Here is a 26,072-nt window from a genome sequence, read left to right as displayed (position 1 = left end):
CGCAGCAGGAGGAGGAGGAGTGGCACAACATTGCAGGAGGAGCACTTATAAATATAAAATAAGTAATTAATGTACTTTTTTTGGTGCAGAAAACCACACAAACCCTGAAGAATAAAGAAAGAGGAATGAGGGAAGAAATAAAACAAGACAAATGCAAGACATGGGCTTTTTATCTTAATGTTTACAAATGAAACAGAGCTGCGTAGAATTTGCGCAGTTATGTCTCAGTGCCGCCCACACCCTGCGTCAATGGACGCAGCCGGAGCTGTACAAAGGTACCAATTAAAGAGAGCACGCGCTAATTGACTGCTGATTTTATGATGGCGCTCACCTGGTGACGTCACGCGACCTTGTGACGCGTGTTGAGTTAATAAATGTGTTTGAGCGAGGGTGTTGTAGTAGAGTTTGTTGCTCTGACGCAGTGCACTTGTATTTCCACTTTGAACTGTCACTTTTTCACGTTTAAGGTTGGTGTATTTTTCTGATGTCTATAAACGTTTGGCTAATTTTTACTGGTGACTTCAGTTTCTGTCAAAACAAGAAGTGTCACATTTATTCCGTACCTTTTGTGTGTGTCTGTTGCAGTATTGCGGTGTTTTGTGTCCTGTGTTAAGGTACCTGTCCCTTCACTAAAATGGAAGGTTAGTGCCTGGTGTTATGTTTAGTGTTTTATTGTACAGTGAAGTGAATGTCCTATAAAACATGTCCAGCTGTGTGAATGTTTATGATTAACTGTTTGTTTCCCATAAGTGTCATTTTTAATGCTTGTTTTCCTCATTCAATTGTTAAATGTACTTCCAGCTACTTGGAACTTTGATTTGTCCTAACTTTAAGATTTGCTTGTTGTTGTTGTTTGAGCTATTTCTCACTGAAATGCTTTTCCATTCTTCAGAAATGAACAATCCCTCACAACCAACAGATGTTGAGCAACCTCACCACCCAGCTAACCACAATAGACCATTTTTCTATGTTCAACCACCAACTCAACCTTATTTCATGTATCAATGGCCTATGGATCCATTTGGACAGTATGGTTTCCCAGGGCCAGGTGAGGCTCAGCCATGTAGGCCTGTCTTATTTGTTGCTTAGCTGTGTTGTCACAATCTGATATTGCTCTAATTTTGCTTTCCTTAGGTTTACCTTTTGGGCGCCCTTATCTGCCTCCATATCCGTTTATGCAGTACCCTAGCTATGTAGTTCCACATGCGCCCATGCAACCAACTGATTACAGAAGGGTAACACCCCTCTTTCCCTCTGTTAGTTCATATGACCTCCGTTTTCGTCAGCACTTCCAGCAGATGAGCGTCCACCGAGACACAACGTCCTCTGAAGCCCAGACAGAGCCTGGAGATCCGGTCAGCAAATTCATAGACTGCTTCGATGGACACCAAGCCTGTGAAAAGTCTGGAGCTGTCAGAGAGTCCAAAGTAATGCTTTCCTCAACTCCTGGCATCATCTCCTATACCCATGAAGTGGAGAAGGTGAACTGTGGACATGCTAACCCTGCTTCGGAGCTTGCGAAGTCAGAGCAAGGTGAAAAGGGGAAGCCTGCAACCTTTGGAGACTCTGCTGTATATGATACAGAGGGAAGCCACGGTCAACTGGAAGAGTGTGCTCTGTCAGGAGTACTTCCCCTTGACACCTCTTCCGTCCATGAGGAAATTCAAAGTCGGGGAAGGGACAAACTACAAGACAAAGATGTGCCACACTTCCAATGTGAGAAGCTTGATAGTAGTGGTTCTGCCAATGTTCTTGCCAATAAAAGCAGCGTGGGTGTAGCTGATGGCCAGGACTCTGGAGCTTGTATCTCTGATATAAGTGGGAAGTCTGATCCATGTGAAACCCAATTCTCTGACCAAGGCGAGCATGTTGATTTTTCTCCCAAGCCTGTAGAGGTTGCCGATCCTCTGATGCAGACAGCCATAGACCAGGACCTTGCGTATCAAATCCTCCGCTTGCCTTGCAATAAGACCACCACGGGCTTAGCTCTTCAGAAAGAAGTCAATCCACTCATGTACATGGATGCTGCAGCTTCTCTGCTGCCTGGGACACGATACTCCTTTGGCAATTCATACTCGTATAGCTATTACCCTCAAGTTACTCAAGAGCGTCAAAGTGTCTTAAGCCCTTCCTTAGATGAACTTTCCTCCAGGGATGAGGTGTTCTCCACTGATGTGGAAGATGAACTGATGCCTGGGCAAGTTTACATAAGTGGTGGCAAACTGGCTGAAACCAGTGCTCCCACTAGCTCCAACAATGAGCACAGAGACAATGACTCTTCCTGCTCTATTTGTGCTAAAACCTGCGCTTGCTGTGGAGCAAGCCTGCCGGATGAAGACGAGACTGTCCTTACCAAGCGCTATGGATTTTCAGAGAAGAACGAGACACGGGATATGTCTGATCAAGACTGTGAATGTGAGTTGGTCGGCGATAGCGTGCCAAGCCCCTGTGAATCTGAAAAGGCAGCATTGAGGAAACATGCTTCCAGGCATGTGCTGCCCTCTTGTGCTGCCAAGCGCTCAGGCAAAAAAATGCAAAAAGAGGGAGTGGAACTGAGTGAAAAGGACCAGAGCCATGGCAGAGGGGAATGTGGAGAGCAGCTGCATGTGGCTTTGAAAGCAGACCGAATCAGGGAAAAAGGCCCCAAGGGTGGACAGTCCAGGTCTTACATGGGTAAGTGGTCTTTGGCTGTTTAACGTTGTGGGGTATAGCTGCGTTGATCAGTCCTTTTGAACATGACTTGTTTTTCAGAACTTCAGTGGAGAGAAGGTCGACAAGGAGAGATGTTGTCCCAGGAAAGCTGGACCAGCTGCAGTGCCAAGCAGAAGCCAAAGTTGTGTAGGTCAACAAATGGGAGTCAAGAAAAAGGTTAATTCTGTTCCCTTTTTTCCACCTCTACTTCTTAAATAGGGACCTAATTATATCCCCTTTCCACAAGGTGACAAAAGTTCTGGCCTCTTAAAATGTATGTAAGATGCTTGGTCAAAATACCACACAGCTCAAACACCACAGCAATGTTCTCCAGCCTGGTTCAAAATGACCAGCTTCAGCACCTGTTCCTTTAAATGAGAATGAGCCACATCTCATTACGTGCGAGAGCCTAGGAGCAGAATCTTCACATCTTCTGTTCAGTACATGGTACTCTCTCTCACAAGATGCAGAGCAAATCAGAACGGAACCGTCCATGTTTTCTGACAGGGTTAGCCCACAAGAACCTCATTGGATGTTCTTACTTCACAGGTTGTGGCTTGTTAGATGCTCTAGGTCCTTAAATCACTATGCTAGTACTCTGGAAAACTGTCCATAACTTGTTCCCTTATAAAATTGTGCTTCATTTAGGTGAAGGTCCCAGCTGGTTATGTCACAACTTGTAAACCATTTGCGTGTCACTTCCTTGCAGATTTAAGAGTTTACAAGTTCAGAAAGTCCATGTGAGCACTGGCTCCTTTGCTCGTGAGCATGTAATCACAACTTGCAATGGACTAACCGTCTAAACAGAGTCACACTGACAAAGAACAGAGCCTGGAAGTAGGGTGCATATAAGTCTCATGCCCATCTTGGCTCTTGTACTTTTGAAGGGAGATCTGGACGTCGAAGGCCTTCCTGCAAGATGTTTGCGCCACAGAAACCCAGGAGAAATGCGTACGATGACAATGATGAAGCAGAGTTTTCCAACTGTCAAAGGGGCAGAGGTAAGGATGCGTTTGGTAACCGTTCTTTCTAACATTTGAGTGTTTAATTATATCTTTCTTCACCAGGATCTGTGAAAAGAAGAGGCACAAGATACTGAAGCAAAGTTATGCACTGCATTAATACTTGAATGTATTATCTAATATTTAAGAACACTGTTACACTATGGACCACACAAAGCACATTATAATAGAAGTGGACACTGGTGTTTGTGGATTGGTTGAACAGGTAATTTTGAGCACCTTGCCGCACACGACTGCCTTTCCAAAGCTCACCCTGCTTTATTTTGAGTGCTGTGCATTCATCTTAACTCGATCTGAGGACAGTGCCTCTGGGCCGTGTTTTGACATGCTCATTCATGCCTGTGTTCTCTTCTGTGGATCTGGGAGGTGTGGACCTCAGCCTCAGACGAGAGGGTCAAGGCATGGTTCAGTAGAAGCCGTTCTCAGTTTTCTTAAACCTCTGGGCTTGGGGAAAGGCAGCTTAAAATGTGATTTCAGAAGAGAAAAAAAAGTGGGCGCTCTGGCCGGGCCTAGTTCAGACGTGCCTTATTTTTATTGTGCAACCCATTTTAACCTTGCAGTATAAATGTTGATGTGCTTAAAATATGCATTTACTTGCACCGCGGTGTCATTAAAGAATTTGCATTGCACCTCAAGTCTGTGTTCTAATTATTTTTGGTGAAAAAAGAAAGTGGGGACACACACACAATTGTATACAATATTTTTAAGCCAGCGTTTCATGCATGTGTTAAAGTTCAAAAATATATTAATAGTATTTCCCCTGTTAAAATGACTAATGTAAACATGAATTTAGTTTTACGTAACTCATTGCTACCTCTAATTATTAGATGTACTTTTTTAAAGGCCTAGGTGTGGCTCTTTTTAAACAGGTCATGGTCAGACTCTAGTTTTCCAGCAGATGGCGTGCTTTCGATTTCAAATTTAAAAGTAACGGCTGATCTCAATCTTTTGAATTCCCTACACCTTCACCTAACCGGTGAAGTATAAAACCTCTTTAATAAAATATGAGCTCTAAATGTTAAGTTTAATCTTATCAGATTGTGTTCCAGACGCATAATGATCCCTAGTGCAGGGGAATGACGCATGCTGCTGTTGTGGGTGTAATTAGAAACTTAATAAAAGTCTTGGCCGAGGCAAATGCTTATCACTACAAGAGTTGAGTCATAAGTTGTAATGTTATCTGTGCAATTAAGTTAAGGACTTCAGTGCTGTCACTGTGGAGCCAAGAGGAAAGACCCGTGCTGTTGGTTTCTTTCAGAGCTGTGCTGTATGGGCAAAAGTGTTTTCCTGTGGTTATTAGCTCCTCATTGCTAGTGTATATAATAACACAAGCATACCACCAAGTAACCTCCATGGTCAAATACTGGCCACGTAAGTCACAAGTCTCAGCATGTTGCTTTTCATAGCATGCAATGTTAATATTGACAACATTAACTGATAAATATAATTGTAAATACATTACCTATAGTTTGAGGGTGGCCTTCCAAAGTCGTGATCCTGGCTTTATTGTTGATGTCGGAATGTAAAGATGGCCGCTCTGTCATAGGAACTCAACCACAGGAGTCATGCTGTTTTGCTTCTTCATTCAAGAAGCACATTTGCATGAAGTTGAAGGTGTAAACACTGGGAGGTACCTGCACCACCGAGGCTCAAAACACAAGAGCAGAGTGCATGGCTGTCCCATCGTGTCATGTTTCAACATCACAGTATGTGCCGTGTCACTGTGAGCGACAGCTTCAACAGCTGGAGGATCTATGTTTGACTGTTTTCTCTAAATATAATTGTCGTTTTGCTCCGAGGCTCCTGCTGCACAGAGTTGAGGAGCTGGAGAACTGTCTGAAATGTGCAGATGTTCTACAGGGAAACATGAGAAGGTCAAGTGTGGGTGAAGATCAACCGAATTTGGGGGGGGGGTTATTTAGGAGAACAGTGCATGTTTTAGATTGTAGATCAGACTTTTCAGTCTGGTTTCAAGGCCTTTTTTCAAATACCGGAAACAATTTTTAAAATATCTCCAGGTGGGGCCTTCATCTTGATTGTCCTGTGATGAACTCGCTGGTTGTACTTAGGCTAGGGTCAACTGAGAAGATGGACCTGCCCCCTTTTATTAGGGCCCAGACCTATTTTCTAATTTGTAAGTTGTGTAAAAAGTCATTTAGGGGCTTGCTTCATTAAAAGTGGATCAGAACTATGGAACTGGCTTGTAACTCACTTCCTACCCTCCTTGATAAGTTCCATAGTGCAGTTTCTGCTGTGCTGAGCCCACATTAACTGTTGTCCCAAGTCAGAAAAATATCACAATGGTTTTAAAGCTTTAATTTTAAGGTAAAAATACTACCAAGTGATCTTCTAAAATAATCTGCCATGTAGAATATATGCTGCACCTTTTTCCTTGACTGCTCTTCTAGGCCATACATTGGACAAAGTACAAGGCTGGAGAGTCTGTACATGACAGCATATGATAATGTGTATTTTAAATATTAAAAAAGAAGTAATTTTTCCAGGTGAAATGTATTTTTATTGAGGCCTTAATGTTGCTGATTTTTTCTTCAACCTTGTTCCTGGCTGAAATAGGTGTACGGTTCCACTGAATGAAATGCTGCTGTTTAGCAATGCCATTCTGACTGAGAGAAAATTGTGCTTGGCTTTAATGGTGTTTTTACAGCACACCGCACATGGGCACAATTAAAAGAGGAAATGCCAGATGTTTTGACCCTGTATTACACCTCCTCCGGTTTGGTTTACTCTAATCACCCTGTTGTTTTAGTTTCTACGTGTGAGTAAACAAGAGACTGGAGATGCTGAGGGTCAGGATTTCTCAGTTAGCCCAAATTACTGAAGTCCTCAATTGAAGATCGTTCAATAGGGATGTGCCTCAGCGCTTTCTCCTATTGGACAGATTTAACTTTGGGCTTAAAGGAACATTAGGTAGTATTTTCATGACCTTAAAAATCATTGTGATGCTGCACTGCCCTGTAATATGGAAAATAGAGCCTCTGTGTTTGCTACTGCAGGCTCAGCACTGCAGAAACTACACTATGTAACTTTTGGAGGAGGATAGGAAACCAACCCCCTTCCCTCCTCTCCCTCTTGATTTTAGGGCAGTGCTGTAAAATTGAATTACACTCTGCAACTTTAGGGGGAGCCCAAGAGCAAAAATACCAAATCTTATCTAGTGTTGTTTAACTAATCTGACAGATCTGAGAAATCCCCAGAGGATAGGAGGGTGAAGTTTGTGGTGGGCTGAGGACTAAAAAACAGACAATAATGTTAGTTTTAATAGTTAATAATATTAATAATAATAGGGCGGCATGGTAGTGCAGCAGTTAGTGTTGCAGTCACACAGCTCCAGGGACCTAGAGATTGTGAGTTCAAGTCCCACTCTGGGTGACTGTCTGTGAGGAGTGTGGTGTGTTCTCCCTGTGTCTGCGTGGGTTTCCTCCGGGTGACTGTCTGTGAGGAGTGTGGTGTGTTCTCCCTGTGTCTGCGTGGGTTTCCTCCGGGTGACTGTCTGCGAGGAGTGTGGTGTGTTCTCCCTGTGTCTGCGTGGGTTTCCTCCAGGTGACTGTCTCTGAGGAGTGTGGTGTGTTCTCCCTGTGTCTGTGTGGGTTTCCTCCGGGTGACTGTCCGCGAGGAGTGTGGTGTGTTCTCCCTGTGTCTGCGTGGGTTTCCTCCAGGTGACTGTCTGCGAGGAGTGTGGTGTGTTCTCCCTGTGTCTGCGTGGGTTTCCTCCGGGTGACTGTCTGCGAGGAGTGTGGTGTGTTCTCCCTGTGTCTGCGTGGGTTTCCTCCGGGTGACTGTCTGCGAGGAGTGTGGTGTGTTCTCCCTGTGTCTGCGTGGGTTTCCTCCGGGTGACTGTCTGCGAGGAGTGTGGTGTGTTCTCCCTGTGTCTGCGTGGGTTTCCTCCGGGTGACTGTCTGCGAGGAGTGTGGTGTGTTCTCCCTGTGTCTGCGTGGGTTTCCTCCGGGTGACTGTCTGCGAGGAGTGTGGTGTGTTCTCCCTGTGTCTGCGTGGGTTTCCTCCAGGTGACTGTCTGTGAGGAGTTGGTGTGTTCTCCCTGTGTCAGCATGGCTTTCCTCCGGGTGCTCCCATTTCCTCCCATGGTCCAATAACACACATTGGTAGGTGGATTGGCGACTCAAAAACGTTCTTAGGTGTGAATGTGTGAGTGTGTGTCACCCTGTGAAGGACTGGCGCCCACTCCAGGGTTTGTTGCTGCCTTGTGCCCAGTGATTCCGGGTAGACTCCGAAACCACCGCGACCCTGAACTGGATAAGGGTTACAGACAATGAATGAATGAATAATAATAGCTTATGAGTTGCCAATAAAAGGGCTTTGCACAAGACAACTGCAGTTGTGGAAATTGAGGGCACTGTCCCTTCACTTCCCCAACCACACATTTTCCTGTCTTTCTTTTAATCTTTAGACCACGGCTGCCTCCACAGGATAACTATAAACATTAATAAACATATTTATTATTGACCCTAATGGTGATGAACATGGATATTGGCATAATGTGTTGCCAATAATAATTTACACTAAATTATGTGTGTGATCTAATTACTTATGGTCACTTTTATGACTAATAAATATTAAATATTTCTTGACTTGACTATCATTAGGTGAAACAGCCATTGTGCATTGGGTGCATGATCCCCAGCCTATAATCCTTATGATAATAACTTCTAAGCTATGGCTACTATTGACTATAGCTATTTGCTATTAGTTCATTAGATCATTAAATATGCTACCGATTTTGTTTGGCATATTTGTCTACTGGCATCCGCTGTTGGTCATTGTTTTTTTGGATAATGGTTATGCTATTTTCCATTAGTTACATCCTGCTGATTACTGGGTATTAAGCACATCTATTATTCTTATTTATTAGTTACATTATTAGATGATTATTTGGATAATGGTCATTTTGAATGGTTATGATGCTATTAGTTATCCTATTGGCTTTTGGTTGATCACAGGAAATTGTTTGTGCGTGTGTGTGTGCGCGTGTGTAAGTGTGTGTAATAGGGCGGTGGGCGGTGCTTGTCTGAACTGTCAGAGCACTCGGCGCATGCTGCGAGAAGAAAGCGAGACCACGCACCCCTCTTTGGGATACGCAGCGCGAGACTGAGACGCGCGACATCACTGCGCGAGACTGAGACGCGCGACATCACTGCGCGAGACCAGGTGAGTTTACCTCTGAAACGGCTTGTGTGCTGGAATTCTTTTGTTTACTTCGGTTTTTCACGAAGTTTCCCAGCTCTTTCGCATTATTTATCACACCCTGTAACTAAATCTTGATGGGAAACGCAGTGGTGAGGTGATTTAAGGTGGTATTTTCGCTTTTTAACAATTGTCAATAACTTTGTTCGCGTTTGGTGCGGCGTTGCGTAAGTAGAGCGTGTAGCATGTTTCCACACGGCGTTGTAAACCAGTTTATGGCGTATTATTAACGCCCGAGGGAAAGGCTGGCAGATAAAAGGTTGTAACGATGACTTATGGTCGTTTTGTCCAGTTTACCGCCCAGATACGCAACTGGAATTAACTTTGCAGCTAAAGAGGAGCGTTTAACAGATAAGGAAGTTTAACTCGATTCATAACACAACGAGAAAATAAATAAATAAATAAATAAATAGATATTCCATATTATTTAGAGCTTGTTGATGTCCTAGTCTACAAGCTTGTATTGTTAAGCAGGACTTTGCACTCAGGTGACGGGGATTAGAAAGATATCCAGCCCTCAGACCGGATTGGATTTATAAAAGCATTTGAATTTGGACTGTTTTGGAGAAGCCTTAAAAACCCAGCCAAAATAAATGCAGACAAACAGGACTGGGTGCAGCAGGAATGTTATCACTAGTTTCAATTTAAAGTAGTACCTAGACCTTCAGCTCTGTGCGCTGTAAATTAAGGTGTAGAATAATTGTGCTGCAAGGAAAGGTTCTTTTAAACCCACACTGTGGCTCCATTAAAGACCCCCTGAGGTGAAAGCCTGGCCTATAACCTTGTTAGCATGTCTGTGTGGTGTTGTTCATGGTAGAAGAGGTACCACGGCCAAAAGAAGCGATCACCACCATGGCCGAGCTAACTGCAGTGCTCCAAAATATGGATTAATGTATCCAGGTTTACTGACGTCACAAACCTAAGGGATAAATATCATCAGTTTGAGGGGGTGGGGCTTTTTAGCTGCAGGCAACAGATGAGTAGGGGTTGACTAATAGCTAAGGCTAATACCTTAGATTTGAGCTGACACACGGAATGAAGGCATTTAATAGTTTTTTTCTTGAAAAATACTGTGTAATTCTGGTTAACGGAGTTGGATTTTTGTGGATTTATTCAGTGACCAGTGTGGGACCTTTTGTGTGACTCTTTCAAGAACCATGTTTGTAAAGCAAACAAATCATAGCTCATTCACTGCACAAAATGCTTATCTCATGTCTTTATTTTTCCTCTCATCCACTAATAACTTGTGTGTGAAACCGTCCTGGTTTGTTTTCCCATGACTGATATTCAACCTCTCTTCACAACTCATATATATTTTTCCTTTTACTGTAACTTTAAGACTAGGGCTAACGTTTCTGTAGCTCTTCTGTTGTTAATATCCAGGTGGTGTATGATACAAGAACTCTTTTTGGTGCTCTATAGAACCATACACAACACACACTCCTTCAGTCTGAACATATCTATAAAATTTATCATTGCTTTTACCAAAGAATTCTTGTAGAAGCCTTGTTTGTAAGATATTTCAGGTGAAAGACTTACCGTTTTCTGAATTTAATATCAGCTGAATGTTGCAGGATTTACATATGAAAAATAGGAAAAGTCAGGCTGATAACGTGTTAAAACACTAGATCTAACCACTAACTAGTCACTAGAAACTTGATATTTAAGGCTAGTTGTGCCCTTGGGGTTTACCCTGTGAATTCCACGGATATTAACGTGTACTGTCTCTGTTGAAATTCATATTATCAGATGCTGATTGACAAACTCAGCACTTTTGGCAGAGTGTGATCAGCCAGGGTTTGTTTAACAGCTCTGCTGTCACCGAGGTAATGATGAGGGCTGTATACTCTGTAATCTGTATCCGTAGTGCACCTCTGGAATGATAAATCCTGATCAAAGTTAAGGAACAGATAACTATTCCGCTGCATAAGAGTTTTTAAGTACATTCCCAGCTGATGTGTGTTCTTTATTTGGAAGTTTAAAGACTGGAAGACCTGCTGTTTTGCTTGTGTTTGTAACTTGGTGTGTGTGCTCTTTTAAAAGGGTCGCAGGGCTTTGTTGTATGGAAATGAGGAGTGTGTTCCTAACACACTTGCCAGCTCCCCTGATCCTCCAGGGACAGCCTCTATATTTTCACTGCCCTTCTTCTCATTCAAGAAGAACGTTGTCTTCCTTTAAACACTGTCTACGGCGTGAAGCTAATCACGCTTGTATCAGGAGAGGAAAGCCGCTTCAAGTTGAACGTCAAGGTCACTACATGCGTTTATGTAACGAGGTCAGAGCAGCTGCTTTGATGGTCTGGAGGAATAAAGCCTAGGAGGGGCAGGAAACGGTGCTGGGGTAAACAACAAGAAAGAAATGATCTGATCAACACAGCATTTTCAGTACGCATAGTTCTGCAGTGTAAGCCTCCACCAATCACACACAGGGCCACCACATGTCAGGGTGAAGAGCATGCTTCCAATGAGACGTGTGAACCCAGCCACTGCTTCTTTTCAAGAGCAACAACTGCCCAGATCTGTGACATCAGCTTAAGATGCTCTGATTTAAGGTAAATTCACAGGCTAATGTCAAACTGAGCTAAACTGATTCATACAGATTTGACTACATATCCATTCCAAGAAATATGTTTCACCCTCATGCAATGTGTACAAAATACAGTGCTGATGAGACAACACACCCTTAATCCTACCTCTATCCCAGCCTGAGCCTGGTCTCAAAAATCATACATACTTTACTAAAAGAGCATTTCCAGGATTTGTAACTTGTGTATGAATATCTGGCAACCCGGCATGGAAAACAAGCCTTAAACTTTCCCCAACACTGTGCTCCAAAGACTAGAAATGGCACTATTTGAGTGGACTAAACCCTATCGCAGACACCTAACCCTACACTTAACCCCACAGAATATTTTTGTACAGTAGAGCAAGTTAATAGTTGGTGGCTAATTTAGTTAAAACGTCTTATTAAAAAGTGGTTAAACATTTTTTATACATGGGCATGACCTTTGCCGACCTGTAATAGGGAGAATGGTGCTTCTGTCGTTGCTACTCTAGGCTCAGTACGGCAGAATCTGCACTATGTAAATGAAGTGTGTGTTAATGGCTGTAGGTCCTTGGTTCTTCTGGCTCTTGAATGAAAAGCCCATGTCACCAAAGACATTCATGAGTAAACCCCATCCCCCGGCTCAGCACCCCCACCCATCTTTTACACTTCCACCCCCCTGACCCCCATCCATCGCCCTTGAGGATGCACATGTTTTTAAGTGACTTTTCCCCCCATTTCACCCCTTCCCTTCTCATCTGGTGTTGACAAATCCCCCGCTGCCGCTTCATTTATCCAGCTGATGGGCTCTTACCACATACAGCTGATAGTCTGCGAGCTGTTTTATTGTCTTTTGCACCAGTTCTATCAGGATGACAAATAACACTTGATATATTTGCGGAATATTCACACCCTGCCCCCACTCTCCCAAAGCCCAGTTTGGTGAATGGCCTCCCACACGTTCACTGTTATTTAAAACAAGGCCTAGTCTCGCAACGTGACATCGGTTCTGCACTTTTAGGAACCAATTAATAGAGTAATTCCACGGTGAATGCCTTTCATTAGCTGCATGTCTGGCGTTACCGGTGCTTTTCACAGATGGCGAGGGAGGAAAAAAAGAAAAAACACGTGCAGAAATTACCATAATGGCGAACCGCTCCGGAGGGTTTCAGTAGCGGGCCGCTGATGAGTCCAGGGCGAGGCAAAGAAAGACAGCAGGCCCCTTGCGCTGAAAGCTGCCTTACTCAGCATAAAAACTAGAGATTGATGTGGGTGGGAACCAGAGAGAACTCCAAGGGCGGTTTGTCAAGGTTAGCCCCTTGTCAAAGATTCGGAGTGATTTAGTAAGTTTACTCGCAGGTCTCTAGACGGACCACGGTACTTTGTCCTCCCCCACGCTTTGTGTGCAGTATCAAAGGAAGAGATTGAATGTGATCAGAAAATAAGAGGTTCGTACATCATCATAAACGCGCTCAGTGAGTCCCGATACTTCATCAGATCTGAATAGATGAGACTTGTAAATCATAGGAACAAAATGAGGTAACACTCATGTCTGCTCTGCCTTTCTACAGTGGTGAGGTGGTGCTTTCTGCAGTGTTGCCTTTTGATTGAGAAACTCAATGAAAAGTAGTTTATTTCTGCTGCCTTTTCCCCTAACCGCTCCGTATCTAATAACCAGCAGCTCCTCGGGGGAGTTTGTAAATTCACGAGACAATCGCAGGTTTAATTACATTATTAATTACTTTTCTCTCCGGGGACGAGAGCAGAATAATTCTTGATGAAGTGCCACTCCCTCGGTTCGATTGCCCAAGAGGAGAACGCAGTTTATGGACTGTTATTAGAGCAACAGCTCTTTCAGCTTCTCTTTTCTTTTCTCATTATATTATGTCACGGCTATTTGAGCATGTTATTATATAGAGTTGACTGTACATAACGCCCACAGATGAAGCACAACAACATGACGCGGAAGACATGACGGCTTCTAATTTGCGGCAGAGCCACACGAGACAAATGCTAACACTGTGGTCATCCCTGATGGACGTTTGTGTCACCGGCGGACCTCAGTTTGCACGAATAATCGTCCTGACTTGACATGCATTAAGCTAAGCAATTAACATTCATAATAGTGAGGCGGCTCCTCGGGGCCTGCTGTGACCTTAAATCAAATTTACATGGAGCAGAGAAATAGCTGTAACCCTGTTTGAGGTTCACGGAATGGGGCTGTGGTCCACTGTGAAGAGGTGCACAATGACTGGTTGTGTATGTATTCATTGGTTTAGTTCTTGGGGGAAACATCATAAACCATTGTTTCCATGTGCTAGTGCTGGTCTAGTGCTGTCAAAAGCTTCACTCTGAAAGTGTCAGGAGTACATCCTCACTAAGATATCATTATTCGTTGTGTATTCTTGCACTTTCTCCCCTAAGTTTACAGTGAGAATGGTTCCCGACCCAAAAATATCCAACAAAGTGTGGCTCCGCACTCGGAAACGTTTTGCCCCAGGGAAATATGTATTTCTCAACCAGCTTTTAACCTCAGAGGAATTACAGCAGTTCTCAGCATTGTGTTACTAGAGGACCACTCATTTCCCCCTTAAGAGGAAAGATGAGATTTATATAAGCCCTTAACAGACAAATGGAATAGAAAATAAGAGGATAATTTAAAAGTAGTATTTAGTTACTTTTCAGCTAAAGGTTATTCCAGTGGAATTAAGTCATTTTGATTAAAGCAAAACAATCCAAGAGTTGTTTCTTTGGAGGGTGGCACAGTGGTGCAGCAGGTAGAGTCGCAGTCACACAGCTCCAGGGTCCTCGAGGTTGTGGGTTTGATTCCCGCTCCGGGTGACTGTCTGTGAGGAGTGTGGTGTGTTCTCCCTGTGTCTGCGTGGGTTTCCTCCGGGTGACTGTCTGTGAGGAGTGTGGTGTGTTCTCTCTGTGTCTGCGTGGGTTTCCTCCAGGTGACCGTCTGTGAGGGGTGTGGTGTGTTCTCTCTGTGTCTGCGTGGGTTTCCTCCAGGTGACCGTCTGTGAGGGGTGTGGTGTGTTCTCTCTGTGTCTGCGTGGGTTTCCTCCAGGTGACCGTCTGTGAGGGGTGTGGTGTGTTCTCTCTGTGTCTGTGTGGGTTTCCTCCAGGTGACTGTCTGTGAGGAGTGTGGTGTGTTCTCTCTGTGTCTGTGTGGGTTTCCTCCGGGTGACTGTCTGTGAGGAGTGTGGTGTGTTCTCCCCGTGTCTTTGTGGGTTTCGTCCGGGTGCTCCGGTTTCCTCCCACAGTCCAAAAATGATTCCAGCCCAATGATTCCAGGTAGGCTCTGGACCCACCGCGACCCTGAACTGGATAAGTGTTACAGATAATGAATGAATGAATGTTTCTTTGGAGATTAAGAAATGGGGAAATTGATTAATGGAAAAGCAAATAATATTATCACCAAATAGCAGTGAACCATATTTATATTTATCTAAGCGATGGTTAGTTATTGCTTTTTAGTCCCTGACAGAACTAGGTTATGCTCCCAATTATGGAGGATGACTGTATTAAAATACATGCAGGCCACTAGGTGTCAATATATTGATTTCTTCATAATCTGATGAAGAATGAAAATGACAGCTCCTTCAAATAACACCCTGAGTTCAAACTGTGCTTAATATGTTGGGGAGGAAGGTTCATTTCTCAGAGGAAGGGTAACTGTTTGTGCAGCAGTACTCTCCACAGTCACTGTTCAATAAGGTGGTGCTACAAAGTGCTGAAAAGTAACTGTTTCTGATAAATTGGCCAGAGAGCGTACAGCCAGGGAAGTCGTCATTGGACTAACTTTAAAATGTTTTTTATTTGCTGAAATCTAAACAGCTGTCACTTCAGCCCGGATCTTTTTATCCTTTATTTAAGGTCGACACATTGTGTGAGAAACTCTCATGTTGACATGCGAATCAAAGCCCAGAAGAAAAGACATTTGCCTTGAGCATTTCACGGTGCTGTCTCCGGTGTCATGTTTGAACATACGCTGCAAAGCCTTAGATCACAGTAGATATAAAATACACAGTCTATCTCCAGATCTCGGTGTGGAACATACTTCCTTTGAATATACGTCCTTCACTAATTTATTCATTCATTTTCCACAACCACTTCATCCTGATCAGGGTCACGGTGAGTCCAGAGCTGATCTGGAATCATGGGACAGGGAATGTTACACTAGCCGTGTAGCTGCTTCCTGTACTGAGCATGTTGGAGTAAGGCACTAATGATGTCAGTTTGATTATTTTTCTTGATTCTTTTGACCTCTTTTGTTTGGCACTCTCATAGTAGTCTAGTTACTTCCTGTGCCATTTTAGCTGGAGGTGAATTGACACACAGCTTTAATCCCTGCCAGTTGTGTTTACATAGCCCGAACTCGAGTGTGTGACAAGAGGCAGATAGTGTTCACACTTTCTAATAAATAGCGTCCCCCTCCCCCAATCCCTCTATATGCAAGGCCGTGTGAGGTTTAGATTGGATTAAATAATGACAGTTTGTTTTGACACTAACCTTCTTCCCCTTCATTCCACAGATCCAGCCAGATATGGATTAAAAGATCAAGATATCAGCCCCTTAGCACTCAACAGGGAGAGAGAGATAACAGCTCCACACTGATGATCATCAGAAGACTGGGCCACTGGAGATTCTAGCGTAAATTATTTGGAGCCAGTCTGCTTTGTTGTTTTTGGGAGAAATTTTGCACAGAAGGAAAAGTTTGGAAGGTGATGGAAGGAAAATTGTGAGAGTGAAAGAGCTAAATAGTGTCACTGACCCAAAACACTGAAGATATCTGAGTACAGATAGCACCCCCTTGTGGAGAATCTTCTTCCTGCTAAATGTGACTGAGTGAGTGAGTTATAGACCAGGTCGTTTATATCATCTATGAACAATCGCCATCAACGTAAGATTCACCGTGGAGGCAGTAAAGCTGAACAAGTAATACATGCTCTCCAGTAGAACTTTAGAACTTTTAGAACCCTCCTCTTAACAAGTAACCCCTCAAACAGCCCTTGTAGTATTGCCCAAATATCCCCAAAAAGACTTTTGAATTTGGGAATGCCCAAAGCTCTGCCTATTGTCCCCTACATCCATAGGTGCTTTTTACATTTGGATGCAGTTTTAAAACTACTTCAATTTATTACCCATTCCAAATAAAACTAGCTAACAACAACAACAAACCCCAGGAGCTACTGGCTTTGTTGAAGTGGGCACCATCAGTCCACCATGGAGATGCTGTCCCAGAGTTCCAAGCTGGAGTGTCAGATCTGCTTCAACCCTTACAGCCCCCAGCGAAGAAGACCCAAGATGCTGCAGTGTCGGCACACCTGCTGCTCCGTGTGCCTGGGCCAGATGAGGCTGAACCACCGGGAGATTCGCTGCCCCTGGTGCCGGAGCGTCACTCACCTTCCCAGCAGCCTTTCCGTGGCCCAGCTGCCTGACGACCCAGAGATGCTGTCCGTAATCTCCCTGACACACCCCTCCCAGCATGCCCCCGTTTTCGTCCGGTTGCCTGGCAACAGTTGCTACCTGCTGTCTCTTCCTGGAGACGCGGAGCAGGCCCTGTTGTCCGAGGAGTCTTCGTACCGCTTTGACTTCAAAGCTCCTAATGAGTCGGGACTCCATGAGCGGGATCTGGAGGTGGAGGTGGTGGAGGAGGAGGAGGAAGAGGGGGCGCTAAAGAGCTCGGCCTGGACCGGCTTCTGCACCGTCCTCCTGGTGGCGGTTATTCTCATTTTTCTGCTGGGCATCGTCCTTCACAACATGTCCTGCGTCTCCAAGCGGTTCAGCATCATTTCTTGCGGATGAAAGACCTACGTTGATACTTGGTTTACTTATTGTTTTTGCTCTGGTTTGAAGGAAACTTAGGGAGGAACGGTCTGAAAGAAATGACTGAGGAGTGGGACAACTGGATCACCAGATTTTGACCTGCTAAGAAAGGACAATTGTTCTAGAACAGTTCTGCTACTTTACGAGGGCTATATACTCTCCTTAGAAAAGCATTGACCAATAGAACAGACCCCTCTGAGGTCATCATGCCTAATGCTGGGTGTCAGAGAATGGAGTTTTCAATTCAAATCTTCCAGCTTTTGGGCTCTGGGGCAGACTTTGAGATACGTTATGATGCCGTTCGTGATCCAGAGCTCATCATTCATCTTCAGTACCTGACTTTCCTGATGCTCTTTTTGCTTGCTGCCATCAAATGCTCACAGCATTAGTCCAATATTGAGTGAAAAAGGTTTCCAAGAAGAGTGCAAATAAGAAACAAGAGAAATGTCTTACAGACTGCAACTGACGTGAATGAGAACGGTGTGGTCACGAGAATGTGGACACGTGAAGATGCATATATTCAGTATATATATATTTTTCTTTTTTCTTTTCTTTTTTTCTAGAATCTGCATCATTTTCTAAAGATGAATGACCCATCATTTGCCAATCAGTCGATAAATGTTTAAAAAATAATTAAAATTTAAAATTGTAATTGTTTTTATGAAAAAATGCAAACGGTTTCTACGGGAAACGGGAATTAAATTAGATTTTCTGATTTTGAAATTCGTATCTTAAGTAGGAAAAGTGTAAAATAGTTATTTTGTCATTGCTTTTTTTGTTTGTTTTTATAAAGGGTTTTTTTTTTTTTTTTTTTTTTTTTTTTTTTTTTTTTTTTTTTTATATATAAATAGAACTCACAACGTAAATACAAACCCAAAATGCTAATGAATCTGTTTATACTTCATGGAGAGGGCCCCTCAGTGGGGAGTGGGGATGTTTAAACTATTGTTAATAGGAAATCTCTAAAACGTCAGGCCAGGGTCCATGGGTTTGTAAACTGCGCTGCTGCTGACAGGTTTCCAATTAGAAATAGCAATATATGATTGTTTATTTATGGTTTCTAGTGGTGTAAATAGTAGCTGGGCAGCAGTGGAAACTATGCAATATTGAAAACACACAAAGTACACTGACTTATCAATTCAACACACAGAATTTAGAGGAACTGTGTTATGAATGCGTGCAGTGTGAGAATGTGCTGTGAAAGTACAGCACTGGGCTTTTGAAATTGTGACTAATCTACAGTTTTGGGCAGAACAATGTTAATGGTTAATTGTTGTGTGGTAGCAGTGACTGGGTAATGATTACTGATCAAGTTTAACCTTAAAACAAAATGCATTACTGTTAGAATATGACAGTGTCAGTGCTTTTTAATTAAACATTTGATATGTTTTTCTGTCGTCTTTAATGAAGAAAATGCTCAGATGTGAGGTGGATTATCCCCAGAGTGCAGTGTCCAATCAGTGCTGACTTTTCTGGAGACTAGACTAAACGTATGCTTCTAAATACACTGTCCCTGCAGTCCATGAGCATGTTCTGAAGTGTGTGACTACAGCAGCTGAAGGTCAGGCACGAGCCGAGGTCAAGTTTCAGTCCCAGCAGGACGTCTCAATGCTGAAACGTTCAATTAAATGTCATCGCGTTGCATCGCTGTGTCCGAGGCGATATTAAAGATGCTATCAGCAGCCCGTCTGACCACTGATCAAAGTCAGATTACGCTGTGCTCTTACAAACGGAGATTGTTTAGACAGAGAGCGTGCTCTCACCCTTTTAACCCAAGGCTGAAGCTCCCACTCTGCGGTGTTCTCCTCTAACAGCAGATTCAGAGCGTGACGGGCTGGAGGGGTAGAACTGGTTGTAGCGGCCGTGCTGAAGAATACGTTTGACTGGGCTTTTTTTTTTCCGTGAATGTGTGTGGTGTGGTGATTTAGGTCTGCAGTTAGATGAACACAGCTTACAGTCCGGAGGGTTCTGTCCTCTCAGAAAAGAGGGAGGGAAAGTCACTGCGGTGGTAGCTTTGATTGTTAGCGGAATATTTTACATATACATCAACTTTCCTTCTGGAGAAGACAGTTAGGGCCCTAGGGTTAGATTCCCAGGATACGGAAAACACAGGATAGATTCATGGAATTGTGGAATAAAGATAAAAAAAAGTCTTGTTTACAAACACACAATCTACCACACGTTTTGAAAGACGTGGCCATGTGAGCAGCGCTATTCACTGTTAGCATTAGAGCAGTCTGGTATGCTGCTTGCCCCAATTCTGTTTACGTTCACATGCCCATCGCCTGCGTCTTCCTATCTGAGGTGAAGCTGTGGTCAGTTGCTGGCCTCTGGGTCGACCAAGGTCCAGATCGGCAAATGCTACATTGGCTAGTGTTTACTGATGTATAGAAATGCTTGGCTTTCACACACTGGCCAGACTTTATTAAATACTAATTGTTCAGTTAGCTAAATTATAACAGAAAACTCCAATTAATACAAATGGGCAATTTTGCTATTGTTTGTGTAATTTCTGTAATGTGTTGTAATGTACCTTTAAGGTAAATGACTGCACTTTAACAAACAAAACACACGTACAGGACAATATTATCTGATTAATTGTTAGCTACGTTAACTGTGAAACAATGTCACTGACTACAATTTGAGATTACTTAACACCTGCACACAGTTTGTATTGCGTTAGGAGTCTTGCCCAAGGGCTCTATACTGGTATACAGCAGTGTTCCTACCCAAACTGAGACCTGAACCCTTGTGTATTAGTTAAGGGAGGCGGCCTTATCCACTACACTCCTCCGGTTACTGTAGCCCAGCCGTTCTCTCATGGTCTCAGATGGAAGACATGATCAACACTGGATTTAATTTCTCTTCAGTCTTTCCAAACATTTTAGTCAAATCTGAATCTAATGAATCATGACTCTGAGTCCCAGTTCATACAGCTACATTATTCTTGTTGATTCAGGTCTGTCTTTAGACACAAAACTTTGCTATTTGGCCATATTTGGAGTAATTGTGTTGGAATAATATTGAATGACGTGTATACTAGTTTATATTAACCTCATATTGTTGTTTTTTTAGATATAGCCCCTCCTTCCCCAGCATCAGGAGCTGTCAGTAGCTTCATGTGATGTACACTCTAGGCCCTGCTTTCACATTCAGACACTGGCTGGGATTCTAAAGGGAAATTTCATGCAAAATTTGTCCCGCTGGAGCACTGTAAAAATAGCCCTTTCTCTATTACACTGCGCTGGTGCAATCTCCACAGACATTTTTATTTATTTTTTTCAGAACAAACTTGATCTAGACAAATGAAAAAGTCTGAACAGTAACGGATGAATTTCTTTGCAATTCTCCAGTGGTTTGAGTGAAAAAAATTGAAGTGTGTCTGATTCTAATTCTCATGTTTCCCTTAGAACAGTGCACAGAGACGAGTCAAGGGGACACCTCAAGGTCTCTTTCTGTTCATCTCTACATCTAAGGAAGGGACAGACTAAAAACAAACAAACAAATAAAAAGAAAAGGCATTTGTGTCTTAAATGAATTCATTTTATTATAGTCCAATAAAACAAGATATTTGTTTTTGTAAAGAATTAGACTTTACCCCAATCTCTCCAGAGCCAAGGAAGTGTCAGTTAGTCCAGCGTATCTCATCCATCCATCCATTATCTGTAAGCGCTTATCCAATTCACGGTCACGGTGGTTCCAGAGCCTACCTGGAATCATTGGGTGTAAGGCGGGAATACACCCTGGAGGGGGCGCCAGTCCTTCACAGGGCAACACACACACACACATTCACTCACACCTATGGTCACTTTTGAGTCGCCAATCCACCTACCAACGTGTGTTTTTGGACCATGGGAGGAAACCAGAACACCCGGAGGAAACCCACGCGGACACGGAGAGAACACACCACACTCCTCACAGACAGTCACCCGGAGGAAACCCACGCAGACACAGAGAGAACCCATCACACTCCTCACAGACAGTCACCCGGAGGAAACCCACGCAGACACAGGGAGAACACACCACACTCCTCACAGACAGTCACCCGGAGGAAACCCACGCAGACACAGAGAGAACCCATCACATTCCTCACAGACAGTCACCCGGAGCGGGAATTGAACCCACAATCTCCAGGTCCCTGCAGCTGTGTGACTGCGACATTAACCTGCTGCGCAGCGTTCCTCATCAGATTGCTAATTAGTGTTCTCCTCCAAGTGTGTTGACCCTTTTAGTGATGTCACATCAGCAGCAGATGAGTATTTATTTGACAAATATTGTATTGACACATTAAAAAAATAAATAAACATTTTTAAATCGTACCACTGCCACACAGCTCCAGGGTCTTAGTGTCCTGGGTTCAATCCTTACCTTGGGTCACTGTTTCTTGTGTTGAGTGTGGTGTGTTCTTTCTGTGTCTTCATGGGTTTCCTCCCACAGTCTAAAACACTCTGGTAGGTGAATTGGCTGTGTGGCTGTGTGAGTGCTTATGTAAGTGACTGGGTGAATGTGTGAAGGCCCGTGATGGGCAGGCACTCAATGATCCCAGGACGGCCCCAGAACAACTGCAAACTTGAAAAAGATTAAACGTGTAAAGAGATCTGATGGATGGATGAATGGGTGGGTGGATGGATTATGAATCCAGGAATGGAGTCAGGAGACATCATCAGTCTGAAATGCAGGTGTCTCATCCGAGCTGTGTGTGTGTGTGTGTTTCATCTGTACCTGCAGACCTGTGTGTCCACTGTCATGAGTCCACCACAGCTCATTAATCTGCATATGTTTTCCACATGCAGCAAAACTGCACACAATTGCAGAAACTCTCCCTGGAGTGATGGATGGTGTTGTCTGGGAGCAGGAGCATGTGTCATTTTCTGAGCTAACGTTGCTACATCACCTGTACGAAGGCTGCTTAAACAGATCATTAACATTACACCGAAAACAAACAGTCCTCCTGGAAAATACCGTACCTTGGTCCTCAACAGTGTGTTTTATTAGAATTCAGTATTAACACATTGAGTACAGTGTACAGCACTTGTGTCTATATCCTTTTCTCCTTTCAGCTCCTTAAACAAGATCGCAGGCTTCAGGAAGTGAACAAGACGTCGCAGCCAACAACCCACCAACAATGCAAACGTACCCCTTTTCCCCAGGTAAACACAGTTCTGGTTTGTTCAAAACACCACAAGGATCAAACACTGCAGCAGAGTTCTCCCCTAAATGGCTGGTTTCAGCGCCTGTTCCTTTAAATGATAATGAGCCACTCACTGTTCACCCCGACCCCTAGCGCACAGCAGTAAGGAATGAGGAGAAGAATATCTGTTTTTTTTTAAGGTTTTCACTTGGTTCTGCTCTGTTTTCCTTTTCTCCGTTTTTACTCAGTGCACTGTAAGCCCGGATAAGTTGAGTTTACTTAAAAAATTTGAGGAAACCGGTTGCCTTAAAAAGTTAAGTAATGTGCAATGAAAACTTGAGTCAGTTTAACTTAAAATGTCAAGTTGTTACACCTAAAGGTTAAGTTGATTTAACTTTTTTGTTTTTGTTATACCAATTCCTTTACTTAGTGATTCTACTTAATATCTTAAGTTGAAATAAATTAAATTGATTTCTACTTAATTTTCTTTTTAATCCTATTTAACTTCATTATTGATTAGAAATATTAATGGAAATATAAGACAGACCAATACAGTTCTTTTTGTGCTTTATTATTTCCTTGAAATATAACATCAACAAAGGGACATAATGCACTACCCTGAAAATTTGCTCGCATAACTGAAACCTTCTTAAGCAATTCCACATAGAATTAGCATTGAATAAATCACAATCAGGCTTAGTTGCTCAAATGGTATACAAAGTTGTACTCACAAATATAAAAAATTAGAGAAAACGACCTTTGAGAAAATGAGCTAAATCTTAAATCTGAGCTAAAGCTGTCCTGACATAGATAATGTGGCCATTGGGAAAGAAAACAGACAGAGAATATGACTTCTCTAAACTTATGCTTCCTAATGACAAAATTCTAATAAAATTACAGCCAAACAGGTGCGCACACAAATTTTAGGCCATATTGTGTACACTGCAAACAGTGCACAAGAGCAAAAATATAAATAACAAATTTTGTACATGGAACAGTAACCTTCCTGAATTCAGTTAGCAAGCTGATTTCTTAAAGTTTGAATTTTGGGTGGCAGTTCACGACTACCCAGGTTGAGCATTACCTGCTGAATAAAGCAGAAAGTGTTTTTCATGCCCTTAGGGTAGTCCAGGTGAAGAGCATAGATGAGACCAAACAGAAGACAGGTGGCCTGGGGTAAATTGGCCGGGTCATCCATCACCACAGTGCCTTCCAAGATGATCCCCACTTTGGATGGGTTTACTTGAGGGTGTTCCTGATCAACACAGAGGAGTCCCACTGAAGTTTGGCTGTATGAGTCCTTGTCAGTTACATCCTAACAGAAAAAATTAAATTAACAAACAAAACAATCAAGTTAATTGATGTGTTGTCCACCAAATACCAGAGTTGCTTTGAATTGCCATATAGAAACTGGAAACTGCCATATACATCTGGAAACCATGTAATTCTGTCCAATAATGGTTTGAAGAATTTCAGGCCTGTATATTTACTATTCTGGTGTATATGCGTCCTGTGTTTTAACACAGATTTACCCCTCCTCAGCATAAACTAGTGCAGAATCCGATTTAGATTTAGTTTATATCAATCTGTATCTTTGATACACTTCAGAAGAATTGTTTACATGATTTTACCAATTAGCCCATATGTAGTCAAATAACTCATCAAAAAAATTGTGATTAAAATCCAGATATATCTTTAATTTAAATTGCTGGTGTAAGACTAACATTACTAATAAACTCTGGAAATTTACTGTCACAAAAACATGTTTAACAAGTACATGCTGAAACCACCTCACTCAATCGGCATACAGAACACAAAATAAACATTTATTTGTAGCTAACATGGGGCAGCCATTTCAGGCAGCTGGTATTACGTCTTTCCTTACCAAAATGTATTACATAATTTTAAAAGAAACAAAAATATTAATATAAAAAAAAAAGAAAAAAGAATGATTGCATCACAAACTGCATAACGACATTTTACACAATGACCCTGTGCTCCAGCCTCCCACAGTCTGAATGTGGAACAGTAGCAGCAAATGAGAATATAACCCATTTTTTTTTAGCTTAAATGTATAAAGTTTTCTTTTTTGTTTTTAAACTACACGTGTTTGATAATGAAGTGTACATAATTTGTGGATGTTTTTTTTTTTTTTGGACAATGCTCTTCCATTAAAGTAATTCTGAAGACGATTTTGAAGTGTAACAGTCAAAACTATACGATTAATGGTGTGTATATAAACAACTGAAAAAAAATCAATAATAGAGATGGTCCAACAACCATTGGTTGGACAACCAAATTAAATATTTAGTAAAAAACTAATATTTTATAAAATAATAAAATAAAATTCAACAGAAAAAAATGAACATTTACAACAAATTCAATTACTTACAAAGGATGTCTTGAAGAAGGTAGAGGGATCATCCCCCAAGATGATTGGCAAGCCCCGAAGACAAAGGCATCTGATGTCTGCAGGCTCAGTGGTCTGCAAAATGCAGAACACAGCAAATGTTAGTTAAAGAAGCGTATGAGTATTTATCTAAAAAGAGTCAGAAGAGATGCCATGAAAGCAAAAGACACAGGGAGATGACAAGAGAAGAGATTAAAGAGAACATGCAGGGAAGTAGGGGAAATAAGATTAAATGGAGACTCCAAAGTGTCCGTAGGTGTGAATGTGTGTGTGTGTGTGTGTGTCTGTGTTGCCCTGTGAAGGACTGGCGCCCCCTCCAGGGTGTATTCCCGCCTTGCGCCCAATGATTCCAGGTAGGCTCTGGACCCACCGTGACCCTGAACTGGATAAGGGTTACAGATAATGGATGAATGAATGAAGATTAAATGGATAGAAGGATAGACTTGACAACTCACCTTTGTCTGTCGTAAAAGGTCAGCCAAAAGCTGACCAGCAAGTCCTTTCTTCTTTCTGAAGAGGTCCATCAGCCTTGGAGAGAACTCGTCAAGGGCATCAAAGAACTGTTCTTTGAGATTTTTTTCCTACCACTCTGGTGAACTCGCAATATACCTAAAAAATAAAGCAAAGCAAACCATGCATATACCTGTGGTTAAATGTAACCAACACAAAGCCATGACAAATGTAAGCACAACTGAACATCTACTACAAAAAAAAAAAATGATTCAATATATATCTATAATACAAAAGACTACCATCCTTTGTATTGACAATACTTTAATACTTAAAACAGTCATACAAACCTGGCTTTCTGTGAAAAGTGCTGGCCAGCGATGTACCACTTGGCTGATGGCAGGCTTGTCTCTGATCATTTCTTTTCTCCGAAGAGCAAAAGTTACATCCATTTCTTTCCTAACAAGAGATTAATCCGAAATTAATCGCTGGTCGAGTTGGCAGAAGAACTGTAGCAGAAACCGCCTGTTAAACTGGTATAAACAAAAAATGCCGCTCAAAAAACAGCGCGTTCTGGTGAAAAATATTCGTCGACTTTGTTAAACAAAGATTCCACTTTACAAAGTCGGTTAAACGTCGGTTAAAAATCACTCCGCCACACTTCTTGCAAAAGCCTTCAACAGTTGAAAAACAACACGTCCGTCAACAAGTAAAAGCTTGACATTAAAACAAAATCATCTCTGCTCGCAAACAGCCGTCTACCAAATTATCT

The 26,072-nt window shown here is 42.6% G+C and overlaps 2 protein-coding genes across 2 annotated transcripts; both read left to right on the top strand.

The window, feature by feature from the left end:
• Window positions 1-325: 325 nt before the first annotated feature.
• Window positions 326-4,315, top strand: LOC136675778 (bucky ball-like). The gene is made up of 7 exons (XM_066652527.1): window positions 326-467; window positions 586-641; window positions 893-1,048; window positions 1,135-2,673; window positions 2,752-2,868; window positions 3,579-3,692; window positions 3,759-4,315. The coding sequence occupies exons 2-7, from the start codon at window positions 635-637 to the stop codon at window positions 3,788-3,790; spliced, it is 1,965 nt and encodes a 654-aa protein (XP_066508624.1). The 5' UTR covers window positions 326-467; window positions 586-634; the 3' UTR covers window positions 3,791-4,315.
• Window positions 4,316-8,796: 4,481 nt separating this feature from the next.
• LOC136675917 (E3 ubiquitin-protein ligase RNF152-like) lies at window positions 8,797-18,065 on the top strand. The gene is made up of 2 exons (XM_066652726.1): window positions 8,797-8,897; window positions 16,015-18,065. The coding sequence occupies exon 2, from the start codon at window positions 16,707-16,709 to the stop codon at window positions 17,286-17,288; it is 582 nt and encodes a 193-aa protein (XP_066508823.1). The 5' UTR covers window positions 8,797-8,897; window positions 16,015-16,706; the 3' UTR covers window positions 17,289-18,065.
• Window positions 18,066-26,072: the final 8,007 nt, after the last annotated feature.

The sequence above is a fragment of the Hoplias malabaricus genome, chromosome X1 (genome assembly GCF_029633855.1).
Source record: "Hoplias malabaricus isolate fHopMal1 chromosome X1, fHopMal1.hap1, whole genome shotgun sequence".
NCBI classification, from domain to species: domain Eukaryota; kingdom Metazoa; phylum Chordata; class Actinopteri; order Characiformes; family Erythrinidae; genus Hoplias; species Hoplias malabaricus.
This window is presented reverse-complemented; position numbering and strand designations above follow the sequence as displayed.